Source organism: Epinephelus lanceolatus, chromosome 10, assembly GCF_041903045.1.
Source record: "Epinephelus lanceolatus isolate andai-2023 chromosome 10, ASM4190304v1, whole genome shotgun sequence".
Lineage (NCBI taxonomy): Eukaryota > Metazoa > Chordata > Actinopteri > Perciformes > Serranidae > Epinephelus > Epinephelus lanceolatus.
This window is the reverse complement of record NC_135743.1, coordinates 1,167,857-1,194,006: the sequence shown is the minus strand read 5'-3', so window position 1 is coordinate 1,194,006 and position 26,150 is coordinate 1,167,857. Positions and strand designations below refer to the sequence as shown.

At 41.1% G+C, this 26,150-nt stretch overlaps 1 protein-coding gene across 1 annotated transcript; it reads left to right on the top strand.

The window, feature by feature from the left end:
- Window positions 1–1,307: 1,307 nt before the first annotated feature.
- Window positions 1,308–22,788, top strand: ctss2.1 (cathepsin S, ortholog2, tandem duplicate 1). The gene is made up of 8 exons (XM_033640842.2): window positions 1,308–1,441; window positions 9,511–9,635; window positions 9,746–9,868; window positions 11,588–11,740; window positions 13,354–13,581; window positions 16,168–16,333; window positions 16,485–16,587; window positions 21,656–22,788. Exons 1-8 carry the CDS (start codon window positions 1,423–1,425, stop codon window positions 21,753–21,755), a joined length of 1,017 nt encoding a protein of 338 aa, XP_033496733.2. The 5' UTR covers window positions 1,308–1,422; the 3' UTR covers window positions 21,756–22,788.
- The last annotated feature ends 3,362 nt before the right edge of the window (window positions 22,789–26,150 follow it).

Here is a 26,150-nt window from a genome sequence, read left to right as displayed (position 1 = left end):
CCACATGTGTTCATTCATAGTTTTGATGCCTTCAGTGAGAATCTACAATGTAAATAGTCATGAAAATAAAGAAAACGCATTGAATGAGAAGGTGTGTCCAAACTTTTGGCCTGTACTGTACATATATATAAACATTACTGAAATTAAAAATCTCTTTTACAAGAGCGTGCTGGTCGAGACAGGCAGCAGCACATTAATAACTGTTTAATAACTGTTATATATTGCAGTGACAGAAACGTTTGGCCCCTGATGAAAGCTGAGGTCTCACATTTTATCATTTATGACTTTTTATAAAAAAAAAATTAAACATAACACTTTTGTTTTTGCTCCCATTTTTCACAAGTTTAATTGAAAGATCTGAGACTTCTTTATGACCTCACCAGGTCTATGTCTCTTTTAACTCTGTGTCAGTGAACTCTTCTCCTGTTCTAAGACATCTCATCCACCTGACAGGTGAGTCTGATTCAGCAGCATCACTACTACAAAGGTGTGACTCAGGATGGTCACAGTAAAGGAGACTGACATGTGAGGTTTGATCACATGACACAGTGACACAGATGGAGGAATGTCCATCAGAGCTGATCATGAACTGAATGTTCATCTCTATCATAAGACGTCTCCAGTGTTGTTTGTGTGAATTTGGAAGTGTGTTCACCAATCTGCAGCCTGTCAGACCGGCCTGCCGACAGCTCAGCACCACCTTTTATAAAACACTGGCAGCACACAGTCCCTCAACAATCACTCTTAACGGCTTTGATTACCACAAATTTGACTTCTACAGTAGAAACTTCAAACATATTCATGACATCCATAACAACATGTTCATTGGAGGAATGTTTCATTTTGGTGTTTCCACCCTCAGAACAACAGGTCGACTCTACACACAACACATGTCATGACCTCACTCTGCTGACATTTACTGAGGATTTAAAGCAAAATAAATCTTCTGAGGGGACATTTCATCCTGTTAAATCCTTGTTTTACCATGAGGTGTATTTCACATCACAGCCTCCAGAGGCCGCTGGTGAGACTCTACACTTTATTTTAAATATAAATCTTCTTGTTTTAATGTGTTTGGACAATAAATAAGATAATTTACTCTGTCTATTGGTGTCAGACTCTCTGGTTCACTTTGAGGCTCTGAGGCTTTAAAAAATGAGAGAGATTAAATGTGTGTGTTTCTTTATTTGCTTTATTTGCTTCAGTGTGTGTGTGTGTGTGTGTGTGTGTGTGCTGTCAGTCTTCAGGTGAAACACTGAACACATCAGTGTGATGTAACGCAGCTTCTGTGTAAAGAGGAAGAGGAGCTGACACAGATCATGTGACGTTTTCTTCACAAAAACCAAGCAGGAAACCAGACACACACAGAGGTGCGACACACACAGACACACACACACACACACACAGCAGCAGCAGCAGACGATGAGTCCGACCGACAGAGGTTAGTTTAACATCTTTCATTAATCATCTGCAGTTTGAATCAACAGATTCTGATTTTATTTGAATGTCAGGACATTTTTTATCAAAGAAAACCCGTCAGTAAAAAGATTTAACGCTTCTTTACTTTTACTTTCGTTTTTGTGTTTTACCAGCAGTGTGTGTGTGTGGGGGGGGGGGCTGCAGGTGGATTAAAATGATCCTGTAATGTTGATATAACTGTGTTAAGGTTTAATGTTACTGTGAGTGTCTATAAAGATTTTAGGATTAAATGTGTTTTAGTATTTATCTGGTTATTCTCTGAACAGTTCAGATCCTCCTCTTCCTCTTCACACCAGGGGTGTCCAAACATCTATAAAGGGGGCCAGATAACATCATGTGTAAACACCTGGGGGCCTCTGCTTCTGTCTTTAAATGATTAACGATTAAAAAGTCAGAAACAGACAAAACAAACTTTCAGCTTTTAGTAAAACTCTGTTCCTCAAAGCGTCTCTCCTCCCTTCACTTCACGCTCCTTCGCTGCGTTAATGTCCGACAGAGAGCAGGAAACGTCTGCTGATCGGGAGATGTGTGTGTGTTTGTTTACAGGCAGGAAGAGTTTTGTACTTTTAACTTCTTGCTCACGTCACGGCTTTATCTGCTGTGTTTTTATTGTCTTTTTATTGTTGCCCCGCTAAGACCCACGTCTGTGATAAATGTGTCTGTTTAAATCACCTACTTCACCATCTGATCATGAAACACACTCCACCTGCGTCGTTCCCTTTTGATGTACGTCTACAGACTGTGTGACAGACAGTCCTGCTGTTGTGAGGCGAACAGATAAAATGCAAAGTGCTCGATTGCTTCATATCTTACACTGTGTGGTTGGCCACATACAGTATAGTGTATTTTGAAAGTCAAGCTGAGGGCCGTTTGAAACTGGTCTGTGGGCCACAGTTGGCCCCTGGGCCTGATTTTGGACACACCTGAACTACAGCAACGCTCCGCTGAGAGAAATGTAGTTTGGTTCATTAAAGCTGCTCAGAAAATGTTCAAAGTGATCAAACTGACAAGGTACGCAAAATTATGACTAAATATAACACAAAAAAAGTCAAATGTCACTCAAGTGCCCACTCGTCACACGTCATACGTTAAAAAAAGAAGAAAAAATCTCCACTGTTGGAGAAGTGACAGAAATGTCGGCTTTGGTTTTGTTCACAATGTCCATCAGAAACTGGAGTCCAGGTGGGGGAGGATGACTCAGCTAGACAGGTGGCTTCTAAAATAACACGTAACATTTGTTCATAAATAGCAATAACCAAATACTTGTGATGCAAAAAAATAAGATGAGAGAAGAAGAGAGAAGATAATCTGTTATTAGTCCCACAGCAGGGAAATGTGCATCGTCACAGCAGCAGAAGGAAAAGTGCAAACAAGAAGCATCAGTAAAAAACTAAAATCAGTCTAAGAAGTAAACAGTAAAAACACAGATGACAGAATTTGTAAATGGTGAAAAAAAGGCAGAAGAATATAATAAGTGAGCAGTAAAAAAACAAAATATAATAAAGGACAGGCTGATGAACACTGGAGGTATAAGCACTGTACAGCTCAACGTATACTGATATTTCACCTGAGTGCTGATTGTAAACAGTAAAAATGAAAGCAAGATAAAATAAAATGTATCTAATAATAATAACAATTACTTTATTTGTATAGCACTTATCTAAACAGGGTTCCAAAGTGCTTCACAAAGTGCATAAACATAAAACAACAATAAGACAGAAGTTTGCGCCAAGGTGAAAACAGAACAAAAGAAAATAAAACACAACAGTTACAAATCACAAAGAACCAGTCAGACATTAAAAGGAAAAAAGCAAATGTGCTTGAGAACATTTATTAGTTACCAGTGATTTGCTTTTTAGGTGATCAGGGTCAGAGATTATTTCAAACCAAAGATTTGCAATGAGACGAGTTAAAACAAAGAACTACTGTCGACGCTTTGTTCTGCAGCGTTGTAAAAACCTGCAGGTTCACATCAAGTCAACTAGATGAGTCAGTGCAGCACAGGTCGCTGCAGCAGCCAACACGCCGTCTATGGTCATTTTGACTTGACCAGCAGACTTCACTACAAGCTGATTGGCCAGTGACGCAGGTGACGTGCTTTAAAACCAGCTGGCGGCCATTTGACCAGCTGACTGTCAGGTGACACTAAGCCTGTCACGATAACAAATTTTGCTGGGCGATTAATTGCGTCAGAAATTATTGCGATAAGCGATAATATTGCGTAATATTGTGCTTATAAGACCATTTTTATTATTGTTGTAATTTTGCTGTTTTTAGACCATTTATTAAACTTATATAATGATAATAAAGACATATTGATGCAAGTTCACCCTTTTAAAGAAACATAAACATTTATTTAATTTTAAAAATGTATTTATTTATTTATTTAGGAATGCAAAAAAGAAAATTTAAATATCCGAAATAACACATAAAAATATTGAAATAAATACAAAAAAATAGTCTGTCAGTCTCTCACTCTCAGGTGTGCAGTTAAGTTGGTCGTATTCGCTCTTTGTGTTGAGATGGTTTTAGAACAAACCCGGCACACCGGCTCGTCCACATTACTGGGCTGCCCTCTGTCATTGGTTTAAAGCCAAAACACTCCCACACAGGGGCCGTGGTGTTTGGTTTAGGAACAAGTTCCCTGTCTTTCTCTTACGCTCAACTCTCTGTTTTCTTCTTCGCCTCGTCTCCCCCTCACGAAGATCGCACTGTGTGTGTGTGTGTGTGGCCCATAGCCCCGCCTCCCCCACAGAGACAAAGGCACTCGATGACAAGAGCTTTCCCTCCGTTCATTACGCTAATGAACCAACTCACCTGGCTGCAGACGATGCACGGCAGTGAACGCTCTTGTCGTCCAGTCTCTTTGGTGGAGAGAGACGAGGAAAACAAACACGCATGAACATGGCAATTAATCACGGCCGGAAAAGTTACTGTCTCCCTTTAAATTTACCGTGCAATTAACTGACTTATCGCATATCGCGACAGGCCTAGGTCAGCTGGTTTGAGTCCAGCTCAGACCAGCCACTTCACACCGCTGACACTTTTCTCTGCGACGTTGTGAAATGGTTTCGTCTCGTCATCGATCTTTGGTCTGAGCTGGACTTTAATCTGCAGAAAGATCCTTGATAGAAGTTAAGAACTCCGTTAAAGAGCTCAGACAGCGAACATCATCTGGCTAAAAGGACAAGTAGATCTGTGTGTCGTCAGCGTAACAGTGACAGGAGGACTCATTATTATGACTGATAATGCTGATGATGATATTTGTGTTCAGAGGTTCAGTTACAGCAGGGAAGCAAAATAAAAGTAAATAATTGTCCCGTTCCTTTCATGACTCCAAACAGTTTGTAGCTTCAGTTAAACAACACAAAAAAATGTCAGAAAAGAAATTTTAACTTCTTGAATCATTGCAAATATAGAAATGTAGTTTAACTCCCACCAAGCTGATGCAAAATGAAGTTAAACTACCAGTGTAATAACACATAGTTCACCACCAGTCCTCAACACTGCACATCAGTAATAAGATAAACATAAATGACCAATCAGAGACGTGTTCCTGATCTATACTCAGCTCATGTTCTGTTAGTGACTGAAAGGTTCCTGAGTTTCTGGTTCTGTATGAATGTAGAAGGCAGATTTGGGTTCATGTTGGTGCTCTGTGCCTGTGACAGTAACTCAGTCAGGTATTAGGTGACTCTGATTGTCTGCTTTGTGTCACCTGATTAACAGTCACCTGGATTTTATACTGAAGTTTTTCATCCAGCAGATCAGGTCAAACTAGACAGGCGACATACTGAACACTGACTTCAGACTAAACTAACCCAAGTGTTGATGAACATTAACAACTCGTGTTACTTCCTTTATTAAACACTGACTCTGTCTTTCACTCCTCTGAACAATGGTTTGATTAAACAGTAACTGAAGTTGATGTTTAGCGACAGCACTGATGAGTTCGGACAAATTTCTGGCTTGTTCATTAGTTTCAGTTCTGGTCTTGTGATGTTGACTCATTTGGGGATTTATGTGCAGTTCAATAGTTTGAAATATGTGGAAGTGATACCTTAACTGCTGACTGTCACACAGAGCTCATCAACACACACCCACAATGAAAGGGGAACACCAACTAAACTAAGGTTTCCTGCATGTTATTTCCATGGCCTTGAGAAGTGTAATCAGTATCAGTGACCATGAGTTCATCTCTGTCAGTCACACACTACAGAAGGAAGTGTGTGCATCCCAGTCCCCACACTACCACACTAGAATGCCAGGACAAGATGGAGTATGTAAAATGCAGTACGCCAAAAACACCAGGATGTTTTACTGCAGCTGGTCACATGTTGCAGTTTGCAAGGCAGCACGCTTTACTGGCTGTTCTGACCCACAATCCTCTGCACAGTGGAAGAGACATCACATGACTGAGCCGCTGATTGACAGCTGTCAGAAGTCTCAATGACAGGTGACAGTGTACATAAGTAACTGATGACAAGTCAAATACTAATAATAGTGATATTAATTAAGTGAACAAAATAATAATAAAGATAACCAAGTAAACCAACGACAAAGAAATAACGAGTACAGAGCACTGCAGATGTGACCTCACTGCTGTGAATATGTTTGAATCTACAATGTATGAAGTTACAACCTAAAAGTTCAGACTACATAGATTGCACAGTAACCACAGCAGAGCTCTCAGGGTGACCTTCATCTGCGGCGAGCTCAGTGACGGGCCTTTTGTTTTATCTCCATGGTAACAGATATCTGAGAGAGGGTCAAAGTTTAGGGCGTAACATAACAATGTTGTGTGCACACTGCATGCAACAGCTCATGCTTTTTGGGTGTTTTCACACTTGGTCCTTTTCAGCACTGTAAGCGGACTCAAAGCAGTGACTCAACATTTTTTGCGCAAAGAGAACTCAGACCCCTCTGAAGCGAACTGTACCCAGACCTACTCGGAAGGTGTTCTGAGTAAAGTTTGCTGAACCTGCGCCTTGTGAACACAAAGTGCTCCAGGCTCTTTGCCGTTGTGTTCAGCCCTCTAGATCACATGATGTTCACCTGGGACGCTTCAAAAAACAGACAAAACCACTGTAGCACTTGCAGGACGCAGGACGAGGAGTAGTTTGATCTATGGAAGATACTGCACGTCTCCAGATGTGGAACGTAGAATACATCAAACAGAAACAGGTTTTCCTCCAATTAGAAGTTCATCTGAAAGCGAGGGGCTTCATGACCTCACTGCAGCGCCACGCCACAGTAAAAACAAGACTATATCAATATATATTATATGTAGGCTATAGTGGGAACACTTAAAGAACTGAGTCCCTTTTCTGTTGGGCCACTTTTTTTCAGTTCATTTAAAGAGGACTATATGTGAAACACCCTTTAAGGGCGGCTGCAGAGCAGGTTGCTGACTGTTGTCTTACCCCCAAATTCCACCAGATGCGTGTTGGTTGCGATAGGATTCAATTCTAGTTAATGTGTGTGTTTCCACCGGCTGCGGTTGTGTTGCGTTCTGGCTCCGTCACAGCTGCAGTGCTCTGGAGCCCTCCCCAACAATCCGGACGCTGGAGCACAACACAGCAATTCAGCACAGAGCAGAACGTGCGGGGCAGGAAGTCATGCACAGAAACAAAATTTAAAAAAATAATGATTTTCAAAATAAAATACACAGTGTTCACGGCGGATCATATTTCCCTGCACTACACCTCGAAAATGTCATAATGGGCGGAGACAGGCCTTAAGTCAACAGGTCAGAGGGTTTCAGACGTCATTCCATGATGAATTTGTGAGATCTCGTGGGTCCTCGTGGGTCCTCGTGGGTCCCGCTGTCTGGTGGAGCTGCACCGCTCCGCAAAGCAAACGCAGCCGGTGGGTGTTGATGGACGGCGGAGCACACAGCGGATAATCAGCGCAGCCGTTCCACACGCATCCAGTGGAATTCCGGCGTTAGAGTATAAAGTGTGGAGCTGCTCCATAGACAGTGAATGGGAGCCTGATTTTGTTTGATGTCTTTTTTATACCAAGATGATCTTTATCTGAGATCTCAGCTCTGAAACAGAAAATGTTTCCATATGTTAAGAACATTCCCATCTGTGTCATCATTTAACCATTAATTGTCTATAGAGCAGCTCCACACTTTATACTCCATGACATCACACATTTGAGTTTCAGTACTCTAGTTTTTGAATCTGGGAGACAGTTGTTCATGGTTACTTAAAGTTGTGGACTGACTCAGACCACAGGAATAATATGTCTGAATTTTGGCGTAGTTCCCCTTTAAGACTTGGAGAGGTATCAGTCAGATGACATGTGGGTGATGAGAATGTTCAGAACAGTGTCGTGTAATCTAAAATACCATCAGCGTTAACCACAGCCTCGAACAGCCTCGAACAGCCTCAAACAGCCTCAAACAGCCACGAACAGCCACGAACAGCCTCAAACAGCCACGAACAGCCTCAAACAGCCACGAACAGCCACGCAGCGTCAGCAAGAGCTGAACATGACGAGCGTCACAGAGACAGAGTGAAGTCAGTCGGCTGGTTTTCAGGTTTGTGTGCTCAAACCAGAACACAAAATATTATTCTCATTCTTGAGAACTGGGACAAAACCTTAATTTTTAATTTTTGCTTTTCTGTAAGGCTCATTTGGAAAGATCAAAGTCTCAACTATTAAACTTTGTGACGGGACGACATCACAGTGATTTATTTATTGAATATCACACAGGATGGAGGTCAGAGGTCAGATGTGACGGAGCTGAAGTTATATATTCAGTGATTTTACAGCAGTCATATAGAGAAATTGTATTTTTGTCTTAACTCTGATCAAAATACTTATTTTTAAACCATCATTCATTTTCAATTTGGGTTTGAAGGAGCTACAGAGTCGACCTGTTACGGTTGAGACACACCTGCTATAACAGAAATCTGTACTCATCTTTAAAGGGACAACATTTTCATAGGAAATGTATTTTAAAACAAAGATGATTACAGCAGTACATTTGCACACTGATAGTATCAGTACTTAGTTTTAGATTTTATAAACTTTAAACATGTTTTAAAATGTCTGAAGTTGTGAAGTCTTCAGTGGGACGAGGCTGATGTCTGACACAGGACAAGTTTAGAAGTAGAAAGAAAATGTAAGCAGATCAAATAATTTTATAAATCGTGTTTTTTAATACATGTATATCCTTTAAGAATAATGTGTCACCCCAGAAATGAAATGAGTGTGTTGATAAGTTAGAATTTTAAGGGTTTGTATGCCTATGTGCCGGGGATAGCCATGAGCGGAGGCATTATGTTTTTGGGTTGTCAGTCCATGCGTCCATCTGTCCATCTCATTCTTGTGAACGCGATATCTCAAGAACGGAAGAGACATTATAAAAATTTGGCACAAACGTCCACTTGAACTCAATGATGAAGTGATTATGTTTTGGTGGTCATAGGTCAAAGGTCACTGTGACCTTGTCCTTCTCATTCTCGTGAATGTGTCGTCAAGATTTAGATTTAGATTTTGGAGGTCAAAGGTTACTGTGTCCTTGCATCCATCTCATTTTCGTGAACACAATATCTCAAGAACACTTTTGGGGAATTTCTTAAAATTTGGCACAAACTTGGACTCCAGGGTGAACCCATGAGAATTTGGCAGATAAAGGAAAAATGTTGGTTTTGATTTGCAGACTTGGAGGGTTTAGTGAATGATTGACTCATAAAGGAGAAATAATAATAAAATCATGTGTCAGGATCTTAAACGAACAAACAGTGAGTAGAGATTTGTATCTTTTCTGTCTTCTGACTTCTGAATCCATCCTGTGAAAACATAGTGTCGTCCTCAGTGATCCTCCCTGCAGCCGCTGACACGTTGATCCTCTCTGTGTGGTTTTTATGAAGCCAACACGTTTATCTCGTATGTTTCTGACTGGAGGTCTGATCTCTGCCGGGGTGCTTTGTTTTCTCGGCGTGTTAGCGAGCAGCCGTCTCATCAAAGGTCAGACAACATCCTGACTTCTCCCGTGGTCCCTGTGTGTGTTTACAGGCATGATGCTGGGCAGCCTGCTGCTCATCTCCCTGTGTGTCGGGGCGGCAGCCATGTTTGACAGCCGGCTGGACGTCCACTGGGAGCTGTGGAAGAAGACGCACGAGAAGACGTACCAAAATGAGGTGTGAGATAAAAATATGGAAGTTTTCTCTGGTGTTTGTAGGCGCAGAGTCCGTACGTGAGATTTATCATACTGACCTCCTGCACTCTCTCTCTGTGTCTTTGTGTTGAGGTGGAGGATGTGCGCCGCAGGGAATTGTGGGAGAAGAACCTCCTGCTCATTACCATGCACAACCTGGAGGCCTCGATGGGGCTTCACACCTACGAACTGGGCATGAATCACATGGGAGACTTGGTGAGACGCTCGCTCTGCTGCTTTTACTGAAGGAGAAAAAGTTTTAGGAGTTTTATTGATTTATGATCAGCACAGTAATTTATTAATGACACTGTGTTAACGGTGGAAGGTCACTGGCAAAGAGACTAGATACAGTTTGACCAGGTTGAACTTTGAAGCCCTGCAGCTAATCATTATAATGAAGTATCGTCAGGTACATTTTTATATCTGCTACAGAGCTGACAGCAGCAGGAAATCTGAGGCTCCAAAAACTCTACTCTGTGTTAGCTTTCTGTCAGTGTGTTTGTGGTAATCAAATTAAATGCATATATGTTTTACATACATGTATATATATATATATATATATACAGACTGGACTCTGTCTGACACTCTGTAGTTTTTGGTTCCGGCCTTTCAGGCTTCTCTGAAGTAATGAGATGATTTCCACTCTCAGCAGCCTGCAGTGTGTTCTGCCTCTAAATTAAGGAATGACTGAAGGACTCAAAATGGAATATTAACTAACTGGTGTCTGGTTTATGTCCTTTAACCTGCCTCATACAATCTGTGTCCAGCGTTTTTCAGTAACTGAATTTGAGTTTATTGATCTTCATTCACAGCTGAGAGCTATCACTTCAACAGCTCTGATTAAAAGTTTGAGTGCAATGTAGAATCATGAATTTTGTGAACTTATCATCCACCCTACATGAATCTACAATCTCAACAAAATGGAAACATGTAGACAGAAAATAAAATGGGACCTAAAACACAACCCTGTGGTACACCACAGGTAATGCAAGTTAGACAAATAATTACTTATGGTGACCGAGTAGGTTCTTTTTAAAAGGTAAGAATGAAACCAACCATTGTGTCCTCACAGAACAGTTTGTATGATATTCCACAAATTTGTGCTCCACTAATGTCGCTACGTCCTTGATGTACAGTTACATAATCAACATAAAGTTACAGAGGTCAGGTTTAGGAAAAGGACCATGGCGAGGACGTACCTGTAAATGACTTCACTCAAACTTTACACGGTTGCGAACACGTGTCTCCAGGGGTAAATCTCGGGGGAAAGTCCATGTCTTTGTGCCATGTGCACCAGTTTTGCAGCGCTTCAAATTATAAGGGAAAAGTATGAATTTGGGTACATTACTTTTCTGGGAAAATATTTGAAATGAACAGTAAATGAGAACGGACTGAACTAACTAAGTGCTGTGTCCTTGATGCCAACCCAGGTTTTAAGACGGTCGGTTAAGTATCACAACCTTTTTACAAATGTTTTTACAAAGTTTATTTATTATTTATTTATTTATTATTATTATTTTATTTTGATTTTATTCTTTTTTCAGTGTCAGTTTTTTTTTGCAGTAACGTATTTTCTTTTTTCATTTTCAACTTTCTGTTAATGATGTTGTGAACAAGGAAAAAGAAAGTACACTACAAACAAAAAAAAGTGACATAAGGTAAAAATAAAAAAATATATAGCTGAAAACACACCAAAAAGCAAAAATATCTAAATAAAATAAATACGTTTTTAATACCTGTGTTTTATTCTTGAGTGGAATTTTTCTTCCTTTTTCAATGACAGATTTTATTTTTAATGCCAACACCTCCTGTCACTGTTCAGGCTCTGTGGATTTCAGTCCAGTCAGATTCATAAACTTACATTTCACCGGTTAAAAAGACCTCTGTCCTTTAATAGTCGTATTTACAGTCCTGCTGTTATCTGCTTCCTGACAGACTCCAGAGGAGATCAGGCAGTTTTATGCCACGCTCAGTCCTCCCACTGACATCCAGAGGGCACCATCTGCCTTCACAGGGGCGTCAGGCGCTGATGTTCCAGACGCGGTGGACTGGAGAGAGAAGGGCTACGTCACCAGCGTCAAGAAGCAGGTAAAGAAAAACACACACTCTGTTTCCATCAGTGACTCATGTAACTGAACATCAGTCAGCAGATTGAATCTGTGGAACATCACAGTCATCGCCCCACTCATTCCTCCTGCTCTTAGTCCTCCAACTTCTAGACAGAAAGTCGTCACCACAGCCGCTGGTTTGCCACATCCACTTTGTTTTTTGCAGCTGAAAATCACTTCCTGACACTCGTTAACACACAGAGCTCACCATCCAACCGCTGTTGAGTTTCTGTTTTTTTAATCTGTTGATCTCAGTTTTGAAAGTGACATCACTTTTTATTTACTCATGGTGACAAAAGTTAAAGATGTGTTTTTATTCATTGCTGCACCTTGTGAGTTTGAAATTATAAAGTTTTTTATGAGTGGAGTTCCTCCTGCATGTATACAGTCAATCAGAGCCAAACTGGCCGAGGCACTCTGAGCATGCTCCACAGTTTCCGCCCCGGGCTTTGACCCGGAAGTCCAATAGCATTAAATGTGTAAGAGAAGAAGAAGCCGGTAACAACATGGAGAAATCTACATCCAGAGCCGTGACTTTTTGGACGGACCAAATGTACAGAGCTGTAAAGTTGTCCACCATGGTAGCAGTTAGCTGCTAGCTAACCGTAGCTAACTTGTTTGTCCATTGTTTGGTCTGTGACGTAATAGGTCAACAGGAAAAAGGTCCAATACTAACAAGCTGAAAGGGGGCATATCTCCACCTATCGTAGAGGAGTCGCACATACTTGGCTCAATAAATGGATTCCCCTCCCGTGCTTGTATACTGGGACAAGGACAGTAGGCCAGTTAGATGTCCTCGTCCAGCTGGAACTGTAGAAACACTTCACTGTGACTGGAAACCTCCCCACTGTTATGACACACCCAGATCCTCCCAACGTTATGTCCCAGCTGCAGATCCTGTTTCACTCAGAAATATATCAATATTCTATTTCATCTGGACTGTTTAAAAATATGCTTCAGCCCAAAACAGCCAAGTCTATAAATAACACATGCATCATGGGGCCTATTTGTTGTATTAATTATTATTTCACACAGCTTCATCTTCTCAAGTTAAACAGACAAATGTGGTAAAAAAGTTGGACGACACAAGAATCGACAAAACACATAAACCTGATAAATCTACTGAACTCTGGCTCACTTTACTGAATAATCATTAATTGATGATGTTTTTCTCACAAACTGACTCGTAAGATGTTGTTGAGAAAAGTCAAAAATAAGAAAAGTTGTATTTTAAATTGTTTCAAAATCTGCAAAGAAGTTTTACACTGAAGACGAAGGAGAAGAAGAGCTGGTGTAGCTCAGATGAGTTTCATCCAACCAGAGACTCACAAGTATTGATTGTGGGATTCCTTGTGTTCTGTGCAACATGTGAGATATATCAGACAAACAAGGAAATTTCCCCAAAGAGTCGGCAGAGTTCTTTAACCTCTTCTTTAACCTCTTCTTTAACCTCGGCTGGCTCCGTCTTCACAAACTCCTGTTGTTCTGCCAAACGCTGAGATGTGAAGTGTTTCATCTAACTCTGCAGCTAATAAAGAAAAGAAAAAACACACTGTTTATGACATCAGAGTAACATCGCTGGTTTACATCCAGGGCTCGTGTGGCTCCTGCTGGGCCTTCAGTGCTGCCGGGGCCCTGGAGGGCCAGTTAGCCAAGACAACAGGGAAGCTGGTAGACCTGAGCCCCCAGAACCTGGTGGACTGTTCAGGCAAATACGGAAACCACGGCTGCAACGGTGGCTACATGCACAAAGCCTTCCAGTACGTCATCGACAACCAGGGCATCGACTCCGACTCTTCATACCCGTACACAGGCATACAGGTGAGGAACCGCTTCCGTCCTGCTGCAGCTCAAACATGCATCAAAAGAGAGTTAAAAATCCATTAACTTAAACTCCAGAGAGTCACTTTAGGGTTTGAAGGAAACCATGTGAAAAAAAACAATAGGTAAAGGTCAGCTGTCACACACACACACACACACACACACACACACACACTTTTATGCATCTGTCCTCATTCCAAACAAGAAATTATAACACAAAGTCTAAACTAAAAAAAAAATCATATTTCTCCCAGTTTCTCATTTTATTTCTTTGAAGTCCAAGAGGCCGTTTACACGTACACGGTGATTTTGATAAACGGAGATATCTTCCTTCTTCTGTGCCCTTCGTTTACACGCAAACGGAGATTTCTCCTCTGAAAACGAGTCTTTCTAAAAACTCCGGCCAGAGTGGAGATTTTGGAAAACTCTGTTTGCGCGTTTGCATGTAAACTGAGATAAACGCAGATAAACGGAGTTATAGGCAGCCGACGTCACAGTATGTGCCGGAACTTGCGCCTGTGTCAAAAGTGCGACCTATGTTGCTATGGTGACAATGGATACATGGAAGGCTTGAGCTTGTCGTTACACTGCCACCTACAGGTTTGGCATGCTCTTGTGTATATATACACGGCTAAGTGTAAACGAAGATCTTTTTGAAAACGGAGACGGTGAAATGTCCGTTTATGAAAATAGCCGGCCACGTGTAAATGGCCTCCAAATGTTTTGATTCACTCTTTTGAAACAATCTGAATCTGTTATTAAAACAGTTTTATTGAAGGAATTTCATTTCACACACTCTTTGAAAGACGGTCGTGTGTGTGTAAACTCTGCAGAAGCACAGCGGTGTTTGCTGCTGCTGCAGTTGGACAGTTTGCAGCCAGGTCATCATCATCTTAAATTCAAGTCTCTGCTGAAAAAGTTTAGCAAGTTTTTGCAAAAACAAAATTCAACCTAAGAAATGTTAGATTTATTCAGAAACACCTGACACCTGAAGCTGCTGAGGTTTATATATAACACAGGGTGAAGTCTAGTAGTTAGTTCAGGACACTTTTTGGTAGATTACCAAAACATTTACCTGAAACTCTGAAGACGACCTTGAGTGTTATTTTTACAACTTGTTGTGGATCTCTGCTGTATTTCTATGAAGAAAATATGATGCAGAATAAATTAATTTAAGACATTCAAACACTCTGATGTCATGTTCAGGTAAAATGGGACAGTCATGTTTGTTTAAGTCCATGTATCAATTCTTTCATTAATTCTTTGAATTAATTAATGAATTAATATTAATATAACCTGTGGTTATTTATTTTGTAAATCCTCCAACTTTCTGCCTGTTTCCTTGATGCCGTATTGTCTACAATAGACGTGTGTGTAACACTGATGGATAAATGTGGACTGTTGTGGCTGACGTGGACTCACTGCTTCATCGTGACAAAACATGTCAGTAATAACACAGAGTGTCACACAGTAGCATGACTCATGATTGTATGGCAGCAGCAGTGCTGGTTTCACTTTAGAAAAAAATTCTTCACGACTTGAAGGACTTCATGGTCAGATCGTTTTCTCATCTGCTGTTTCTCAGCACATGAATTCCGGCGAAACGTCTTGTTTGTGTTAAACACTATTGAAACCTTGTTTAATTGTATTTAACGTTCAAACTTCACAAATGTGAATCTTTGCTCGTTTTCTGTGACGGCAGAGCGGAAATGTTTTGGTCGGACCAAACAAGACGTTTGAAGACACGACCTCCAACTCTGGGAACCTGTGATTCACATTTGTCACCATTTGTTGATATTCATTGAACACACAGTTAATCGATTAATCGAGAACATTATCAGCAGATGAATCAATAATGAAAACAATCATCAGCTGCAGTTTTACAACGATGCTGCAGAGTTGTGTTTGGCTGCAGAGTGAAAACATGACAGCTGCACAAACTGTCACTGGTCAGTTGTTCTGCACACAAGCGTTAATATCTCACTTCTTCATCCTGTATAAGGATGATTGTTGTTCTCTGATGAAGGCTTCAGCCCAAAAGTCAAACAGGAAGTTGCAGACAAGGACAGATTTTTGCAGTAAATGAAAACATGGTGTTTTCAGTGGAAACATGGAGGAAGTCTGAGTTTGCACTCAGGTTTACAGTGAACAAATCTCTCTATGAGACAACAATGTGGGTGTACAACAAGTTAAGTCCGACCCTTCGGGCTGTAGACTGCAACACTCTTCTCACTTGTCTGTGGTCTGCTCTTAATGTCTCTTTGGAGCAACAATAAATTAATCGGAGCGGACAACGTGTTTGTCCTCCAGGCTTCATCTGGTTCGCTGTTGTTGGTGTTTGTGTGGAGGAGGAGGGCAGTTCTGAGCCGATCCGACAGACTGTTCCAGCCTCGCGGAGGTGTTGTGGCTCTAATTCACCCGAAAAACACATAAAAATTCCATCAGTGATGTGAAATATTCTCTTAACTCTTATAACTCAGTATTTTACAAACATGGACAGTTTTTGGTGCTGTCTTCAGTACGGTCAGGAATACTTAACACAGTTTAAATCATCAGTTTTAACCTCAGTTTGTCCTCTAACTTCAGTCACAGCAGTGCCACTACAACCCCACGTACCGCGCCGCCAACTGCTCCAATTACAGCTTCCTGCCTGACCAGACTGAGGGGACTCTGAAGGAGGGGGTTGCCACCATCGGACCCATTTCAGTGGCGATTGACGCCACACGGCCCAGATTTGCTTTCTTCAGGAGTGGTATGTTACACACTGCTAGATGCCACTAAATCTCCCAATATCTGACACACTGTTCCTTTAATTACTGGCTTACAAGTTTCTACAAAAGGTTTTTTTAAAGACATGAATATAATGAGGTGTTATTTGTTATTATTTTGACCATTTCCATCAGGAGTGTACGATGACCCGAGCTGCACACAGAATGTGAACCATGGGGTGTTAGTTGTTGGCTACGGCACGCTGGACGGAGCCGACTACTGGCTGGTGAAGAACAGGTGAGATCTAATCCACACATACATACATACATACATACATACATACGTACATACATACATATTCAGCTTGTGTATGTTCCTCCTCTGTGTGATGGAGGGAAGTTAAACAGGGAAGTTGGAGCTGTGCGGTAGAGAACACTGTGTCAACAGCCACCGAGGGGTTTGGGATTTTTTGCTGATATGAGTTTAGTGGTTGAACCAGGTTTAAAATCACACAAACAGCTGTCTCTCAGGCAAATGTTAACTCACACTGTGTGGTCGGTCTGAATCACAGAAACAGTGTGTGTCATAGGACAGAAGGAGTTTTCATTTCTCATCACTTATTGCATGAAAAACAACTTCCTGATCTTCAGGGTCTCAGCACGCAGCATGTTCCTCCATAGGTTTCCTTTATTCTGCATGCACTAAATATTCCAGTTTTGCCCTTATTCTGAAAAGACAATTATCCTACTCAGCTGTCTTTATTCCACTAATACTTCTGTTCACATGCAGCCGTGCATACTCTGATTAACCTGTCCTAACATGTTGTTTATGGCTTTAAAAGCAAGCCCCTCATTATTTGGCACTTTTTTAAATTCATTTCAGTTTTATATCACAGCTCCCCTGAGTTGATTGGAGGGGGATTCAGATCACCTGTTGCGCAGGGTGTGGGTACTGAACCCCTAATGAAGAACTGAGAGCAGCTTGGTGCATTTCCTCTCTCGGCCAGTCAGCATGTGACAGCGCCCTTTCTGAGGGCTGAAGAGGAAACTCACACTTAGAGGCCGTTTACTATTTTCATAAACGGACATTTCACCGTCTCCGTTTCCAAAAAGATCTTCGTTTACACTTAGCCGTGTATATATACACAAGAGCATGCCAAACCTGTAGGTGGCAGTGTAACGACAAGCTCAAGCCTTCCATGTATCCATTGTCACCATAGCAACATAGGTCGCACTTTTGACACAGGCGCAAGTTCCGGCGCATACTGTGACGTCGGCTGCCTATAACTCCGTTTATCTCCGTTTATCTCAGATTACATGCAAACGCGCAACCGGAGTTTTCCAAAATCTCCACTCTGGCCGGAGTTTTTAGAAAGACTCGTTTTCAGAGGAGAAATCTCCGTTTGCGTGTAAACAAAGGGCACAGACGAAGGAAGATATCTCACCGTGTACGTGTAAACGGCCTCTCAGGATGTTCTGATCCTTCCTCCATGTTGCAGACATTCAGACACACTCTGAGCTCCAGGCTCTTCTGAGAATTCAGTGCCGTCTTTTTCTGAGCTGTTTGAGGAGGGTTTTGTATTCTAAGACCAAAGTTGGGGGAATATTAAAAAAAAAAACTTAACATGAGGTCACCTGCATCTGGGCTGTTCTTTGTGTTTGATCACCAAACGATCACCTAACGTCTGTATTCTTTCTATAATGCTTCAGTTTATTGGTTTATGTCACTGAGACCCAATATAACCCACTAACCCCATTTATAACCCCCTTTGGTTATTAATAGAAACACATCTTACTATATAATGAGGAAAACTCTGTGTGTGTGTGTGTGTGTGTGTGTGTTCCACGTTTTTCTCCTCACTGACTTGGTCAATCCATGTGAAATTTGGCACAGTGGTAGAGGGTCATGGGAGGATGCCAATGAAGCAATATTACGTCAATTGGCCAAAGGGGGGCGCTATAGCAACCCATTGAAATGTCAAACTTTGAATGGGCATATCTCATGCCCCGTATGTGGTAGAGACATGAAACTTTGCACAGAGATGCCTCTCCTCATGAGGAACACATTTGCCTCAAGAACCCATAACTTCCGCTTATATACAGTACAGGCCAAAAGTTTGGACACACCTTCTCATTCAATGCGTTTTCTTTATTTTCATGACTATTTACATTGTAGATTCTCACTGAAGGCATCAAAACTATGAATGAACACATGTGGAGTTATGTACTTAACAAAAAAAGGTGAAATAACTGAAAACATGTTTTATATTCTAGTTTCTTCAAAATAGCCACCCTTTGCTCTGATTACTGCTTTGCACACTCTTGGCATTCTCTCCATGAGCTTCAAGAGGTAGTCACCTGAAATGGTTTCCACTTCACAGCTGTGCCTTATCAGGGTTAATTAGTGGAATTTCTTGCTTTATCAATGGGGTTGGGACCATCAGTTGTGTTGTGCAGAAGTCAGGTTAATACACAGCCGACAGCCCTATTGGACAACTGTTAAAATTCATATTATGGCAAGAACCAATCAGCTAACTAAAGAAAAACCAGTGGCCATCATTACTTTAAGAAATGAAGGTCAGTCAGTCCGGAAAATTGCAAAAACTTTAAATGTGTCCCCAAGTGGAGTCGCAAAAACCATCAAGCGCTACAACCAAACTGGCACACATGAGGACCGACCCAGGAAAGGAAGACCAAGAGTCACCTCTGCTTCTGAGGATAAGTTCATCCGAGTCACCAGCCTCAGAAATGGCAAGTTAACAGCAGCTCAGATCAGAGACCAGATGAATGCCACACAGAGTTCTAGCAGCAGACCCATCTCTAGAACAACTGTTAAGAGGAGACTGCGCCAATCAGGCCTTCATGGTCAAATAGCTGCTAGGAAACCACTGCTAAGGAGAGGCAACAAGCAGAAGAGATTTGTTTGGGCCAAGAAACACAAGGAATGGACATTAGACCAGTGGAAATCTGTGCTTTGGTCTGATGAGTCCAAATTTGAGATCTTTGGTTCCAACCGCCGTGTCTTTGTGAGACGCAGAAAAGGTGAACGGATGGATTCCACATGCCTGGTTCCCACTGTGAAGCATGGAGGAGGAGGTGTGATGGTGTGGGGGTGTTTTGCTGGTGACACTGTTGGGGATTTATTCAAAATTGAAGGCACACTGAACCAGCATGGCTACCACAGCATCCTGCAGCGACATGCCATCCCATCCGGTTTGCGTTTAGTTGGACCATCATTTATTTTTCAACAGGACAATGACCCCAAACACACCTCCAGGCTGTGTAAGGGCTATTTGACCAAGAAGGAGAGTGATGGAGTGCTGCGGCAGATGACCTGGCCTCCACAGTCACCGGACCTGAACCCAATCCAGATGGTTTGGGGTGAGCTGGACCGCAGAGTGAAGGCAAAGGGGCCAACAAGTGCTAAACACCTCTGGGAACTCCTTCAAGACTGTTGGAAAACCATTTCAGGTGACTACCTCTTGAAGCTCATGGAGAGAATGCCAAGAGTGTGCAAAGCAGTAATCAGAGCAAAGGGTGGCTATTTTGAAGAAACTAGAATATAAAACATGTTTTCAGTTATTTCACCTTTTTTTGTTAAGTACATAACTCCACATGTGTTCATTCATAGTTTTGATGCCTTCAGTGAGAATCTACAATGTAAATAGTCATGAAAATAAAGAAAACGCATTGAATGAGAAGGTGTGTCCAAACTTTTGGCCTGTACTGTATATATATATATATATATATATATATATATATATATGTATATATATATATATATATATATATATATATATATATATTAAAATCTCCTCTAAAGTCCAGTAGACTACTGAAGTACAAAATTATTAAATGAACTACAGTTACAAAAAAGTACAAGTACTGTTATAATAAAGTTAAATAAAGTATTGCTATTACATAAATCAGAACCACTGGTGCTTTTATTATGAAGCACCCGGCTCATCTAAGACAGGAAGTGTTAATGTTTGTGCTGTGAACTTGAAGCTTCCGGTCAACAGTTAGCTGTTAGCAGTTAGCAGAAAGTTAAACTGCCTTTGTGTCTTTAAACATGAGAGCTGGAAAGCACACCATGAGGCTCTCCAGTTTATATATTAGTACTTGAAATTTGCGCTGGTGCTCCATGGTCACAAAATGTGGCTAAACAGTTGCGGCCCAGAGCCCTCGCACACTATCTCTCAGGAGAAAGTGATCTGTGGGTGTAACACATCATGTTTGAGTCCTTTTTTTTTGTGTCTGAGAGAAGATGAGAACTGAAACACTGAAGTGAGTCTCATGTCTGTGTCTTAAAGAACGTGACAGTTTGTACTCAGTGTTCTGATACAGTCATTTTATACATCCCACGTGAGACAAGCCACCATACATTCAGTATGTATATGAATGAATACGTGACATAGTATATGAGCTGACTCTGTTATCACGAGGTGGAGGTGGAGGGTAGAGATGGGATTTCTTGTTCACTTTGAAGAGCCGGTTCAAAGATGCAGTTCGTTCGTTTTTGGTTTTTTTTGTTTAATGTTGTTTTTCACTGTGTGTGTGGGGCGGGGGGTGTTAGTGGGTTCAACTACGAATCGCATTGCTGATTTATCGCATCACGTGATCTGGATATTGTAACTTGGACCCAGAATAGACTCCACAGATATAAGGTTTGGTACTAACCCGTTTAATGTTTGTCTTTTAACTGTCAAGCTGCACTAGTGAGCGGCTGCACTGTCTCTCTCCCTCACAAACTAGTCTCTCTCAACTTGTTCCGGATCAAATAATCTGAAATTAATGGATACAGAGTAAATTAATGCAAAAAACAAATAAATTAGGAACTGGCTCGTTCACTCTAAAGAGCCGGTTCAAAGATTCGGCTCGTTCGTGAACGTCACATCACTAGTGGAGGTGGATGGTGTGACACCTCGGAGAGACGCCTGCCAGACTGCAGACCACTGTTCAACACCAACAAATGACACATGAGGGCATTTCGAGCTGTGTTTGTGGGGACCACCTCGGGAACTCTCAGCCAAAACAGGATCTTTTTCCGACAAGTGTTTTTTGTGCCTGAACCTAACCTCACATTAACCACAGCGTGGGTGAAACATAAAGAAACATCAAGGTTCAACATGTGAGGTGTAAAAGTCTCATGTCTGTACAGAGACTTACAGTGCCAACATTTATTCCAGCGACTGGGTTGAACAGTTAAAATAACAGTTTAGCTTTGAGGTCAGATAATTCTTAACACTGAAAACAGTGTGTGCTGAACTGTTAGCATGACATGCTGGTGATTGTTAATAAGGATGTTTATTAGTATCTGCTATTGTCTTTATTTTATTCTTTGTGTCTCTGCTCTTTGTGTCCAGCTGGGGCGTCAACTTCGGAGACCAGGGCTACATCCGGATGGCTCGCAACAAGAACAACCAATGTGGCATCGCTCTGTATGGCTGCTACCCCATCATGTAGCTGCAGCTGGACTCAGTCTGCTCCTCAAGTTCCCTTCTCTTTGTGTATACGGTGTTTTTACACTTTAATTTCTCATCGATCATGAAACTTTATATTTCTACAGTGTTTTTAAAAATCTTGTTTTAATGTCACTTTATTCACCTTCACTGAACTCGTCTGGATTGTGTGTGTGTTTGTGTCTGACTGAATGTGTATGTGTGTGTGTGTTGGAGTGTGTAATAAAGAGAAAGATGTAATCTGTAATCTGTAATCTGTAATCTGGGCCTGTCAGTAAATATCAGATGTGTGTTCTGATGCCATGAAGCAACACTTTGTCACTGTGTTAAATGGAAACAGCCTGAGAGGATCCGTTGACTCTTTAGGGAAATTGGCTTGTTGGTCAATTTAGCTTTTACATGTTCGGACAGCAGGAATGCCAAAATCAATACACGTGTCTCTGGTTAATATCTCTGTCCTGTGCTCATGCTGATGTGATAGCATATCATGGACTCGCTGCCTGCAGGCCACATGAACATCGTCTGAGCTAGAAGAAAAGGGTGAAGGGTATTTTTTTATTTTCTACACATCAAACATCAACAAACTTCTTACAAAAGGTCCAAAGATTAATTTTAAATTAATGGTTTAAGACGTTGAGTTTATTTTCTTATTTTAAAGATGAGAAGATGCCACTGTCACATCTGTCTGTCTGTCTGACACAGACCTACAGCTCACAGCTGATTAACAGACACAGTTGCAGTCACCAGCTAAAGCTCAATAATAAACACTTCACTGTTGAGAGAAACAGTGCGTCAGATTTAGTGGCGTCAGTGAGAAGTACAGATTACAACCAGCTCAAACTTTTCCTGGTCAGAATTCCATGAGTGTTCATTGTCAAGGAGGTTTTTACCTCCTGCTAACTACGGTGGCCGACACGAAAATACGATATAGAATCAGGTGCAACAGTACAGAGGGGGAACAAGCTGAGATCAAACAGACAAGATGTTGAATTATTAAATGGATAAAGAAATAAAGAATAAAAATAATTTGAAAGCCAGGGCTGTTTTTGTAAATCATATTCATCTATTATGTTGAACACTTTGATTCCATTTTTGTTTTCATGCATTTTAGGACTTTCAGATAGGAAACAAACTCATGATGGAACACACCAAACCAGGTTTCACCTTCATACAGGAGCGTAGATAAAGACAGTGCAGGCTGTGCAGTTGGTGTGTGTGTGTGTGTGTGTGTGTGTGTGTGTGTGTGTGTGTGTGTGTGTGCCTTATAACTAGACAGTGCACTGGGGCCCATGGTAACCACTTTACATCACTGCCTTCAAATATTCAGATTTGAGTTGATAAAACTTTCTAAGAGTCAGAGTGTTAGCAGGAAGTTATCCTTCTTGTCATCCACGACGAGTCCAGAAACGTCCTGTTGAGAAAAGTTTTCAAGTTGGTAAAACTTTTGGGGAGAGGCAGGTACCAAGCAACAAGGCCTCAGAAAACAAACACTGGAAAAATAAATGATCAATAGTTTCAGTCTCATCACAGAACACACCAATTATTGGTTTCAATACTAAGTGATTCTCGTAACAATTTGACTGGATGGATATCTAGACTCAGTGTTTGGTTTGACCATTCTGGGCTACTGTAGAAACATGGCGGTGCAACATGGTGATGTCTGTAGACGAGGACCTGCTCCCTGTGTAGATATAAACAGCTCATTCTGAGGGAACCAGAACACAACCATTAGATTAGATTCCACTGAAATCCAACATACTGGTGCTTTAAAGGACTAAAAGATTATCTGATTATAAAAATGATCACCAAGTTACGTTTTTTCGTGAGGACAAATGTACGTGTTCTAAATATTGAGGGGGGCGTGTCCCCCCTGCGTTCCCCCTGAGATCTACACCTGTGCAGGTCAAGACTTCAGACTGAGGCTGATACAGCTGACAACCTCATCCACCCAGTTCCATGTGCAGTGTAGTCAGAGGCCCCTGCTCCGTCTCTTTTGACTAAAGTGTCCTCGGCCTGAAAAATATCAACAACACCTGGTTTAGAACCACAAAACATCAGAAACACTCCAGTTGCCATAATAAATGTTGGCATTGTACATTTCAGCAAACTACACATACGTTTAATTTGCACGTCATGATGTCACAGATATGTTGAAACTTTTGATTCAAGCGAGGCTGTGGTTAAAGCGTGGTTTGGTTTAGGCACAAAAACTTTTTGGTTAATGTTCAGAAAAGCTCGTTTTGGTCAAAATACCGAGTTGTGGGAGCGCAGTCCTGACAGGAAAACAGTGATGCCTCAGTAAAAAACAAGTGTTCTTCGTGCCTATAAAGCTGCTGCAAACACAGCGATGACTCAGTCAAAACAGTTTTGTTGTTTGTTAGTGCTGACATTGGTCTGCAGCTCGGCAGGTGTCGTGCTGAGGTCGCACCATCCCCTCCACCTCCTGGTGACAAAGTCAGCTCGTGAGCTACGACACTTTAGAAACGCTGATATGACGCGTACAAACGTATTCGTAGTTTGTAGCAATGTACAATGCCACCATTTACCTTTGGCAGCTACACTATGGACCCCGATCCACCCATTACACTAACTTTGTCAAAATGACATAAAAACTTAATGTTCACTAGACACAAAAACTCATCACTGTGAACTTGACAAACATTATTTTATGTTGAGTCAACAATTTTTGAGTTTTGAGTTAATTTGACTCAAATTTCTAAGGGTGAGGATTACTGCAACCCTGACCCCATTTTGTCTAATTAATTTAAGGCCATTAAACAACACTATCATTGTGCACTTAACATGTTGTGTAGTGTTGGGGCTAAGAGGGTGGAGTTTCCCAGCATGCAATGAGACAATGTGTTTCAGGCCATAAGCTGATTAAATGTGATTTAAATGTGTTGTAAATCACTGAGGTTACCCATCACACAGTGATTAATGTTTCTGTATTTCACAGTGGTTCAAATGGCTTTCAGTTAATGTGGTAAAAGACATTTTGCTCCATGAGTTCAGTCGTATCCACAGTTAGTGACGTCCCGTCTGTGTGGATATTAGAGTGTCTGACATAAAGTTGTGCTGAGGTGAATCTTTTTGTCTAATTCTTGCTTTCGAGACACTTAATCCTGCTGCAGTATGTTTTGTATTGTCCAGCAGAATAGAAAGAAATGTTAGAAAGTGTGTGTCAGTGTTGTTAAGTTCATATAACGTAGAATTAAATGCTTAAACAACAACAACAAATGTTAAACTGGAAATGATCCAGGTCATGGGACACTTTGATTTTGTTTGATCACTAAAAACTTTAATGTTACTGTATTAAACTAAAAGTTTTGAGTGAAGCTGGTTCCAAAAAATTTAGGTCGAGAGCGTGAACATGGGTTTACTGGGTTAGCTGTTCCAGAGAGTCCAAATCTGTGAGGCTGAATTTGGGGAAAATTCATCAAAATTTTTGAACCCAAGATCCAGAATATTTGCATTTAGATGTTCAGAAAATAAAACGCTGCTGAGGGTTTAAATGTTTTCATTAAGAATCATTACAGAGCTGAGAGACGCAGATATATATTTTCTGTATATTTCTCATGCAATGCGTCGACTTTAAAAGCAGCATCAGGGTTTATGAGTTTGATTTCTTGCACCTTTGTTGGATGAATCTGATTTTAGAGACTGCAAAATATTGGATAACAACATTTTTAAAAAAATGCTGTTGAGTGTCAGCTCTTAAAAACCCAGAGCGCTCGGCGCTAACACCTCCAGCAGGGTCTGAATGAAGTCAACAGAAATCCAGTGTTGGGTTACAAATGAGTCATTTTTATTTTTTTAGTGCAACATCACAACAAACAATTTTCACATGAGGTATTCAAAGGGATTTTCTTTAGTTGTTGATACAAAATGTCCCACCATGATTGACGTTTAAAGTGTTGTGTATCTTTTTTTATTATTTTAAAGCCTTTGGTTGGTTAGCCACATTCATTAGTAAGTCTAACACATGGACAAGAATGGCACGATAAAGCATGGTGGGTCGAGTCCAAGCTGAGGAAACTCAGACTCAGTCAAATATAATATTTCCCTCAGCTCTTCCCCGGTTAAAGCTTTTTGTATGGATTTCATTAATTCCTACTTACAACAGTGGGATCAAACAGTATTTCAACTACACTAAACATTTTGGAAAAAACAGGGGTGGGAGGGGTGGCTTACAAATGTGGAAAAATAGCTTCTGTCTCCTCCGACCTTTTTTTATTTTTGGATGAGCGCTTGATTCTTGGGCTTTTCTGTTACAGCAAGTCACATGATTCTAGATTTCGGAAAACAAGGAATAGGCAACGTTGATTACAGCAAGATCCTCCTTGCCTGGATTGTCACCTCCTTCTTTTTTGGTCTTGAGAATGATTTTCTTTATATACAG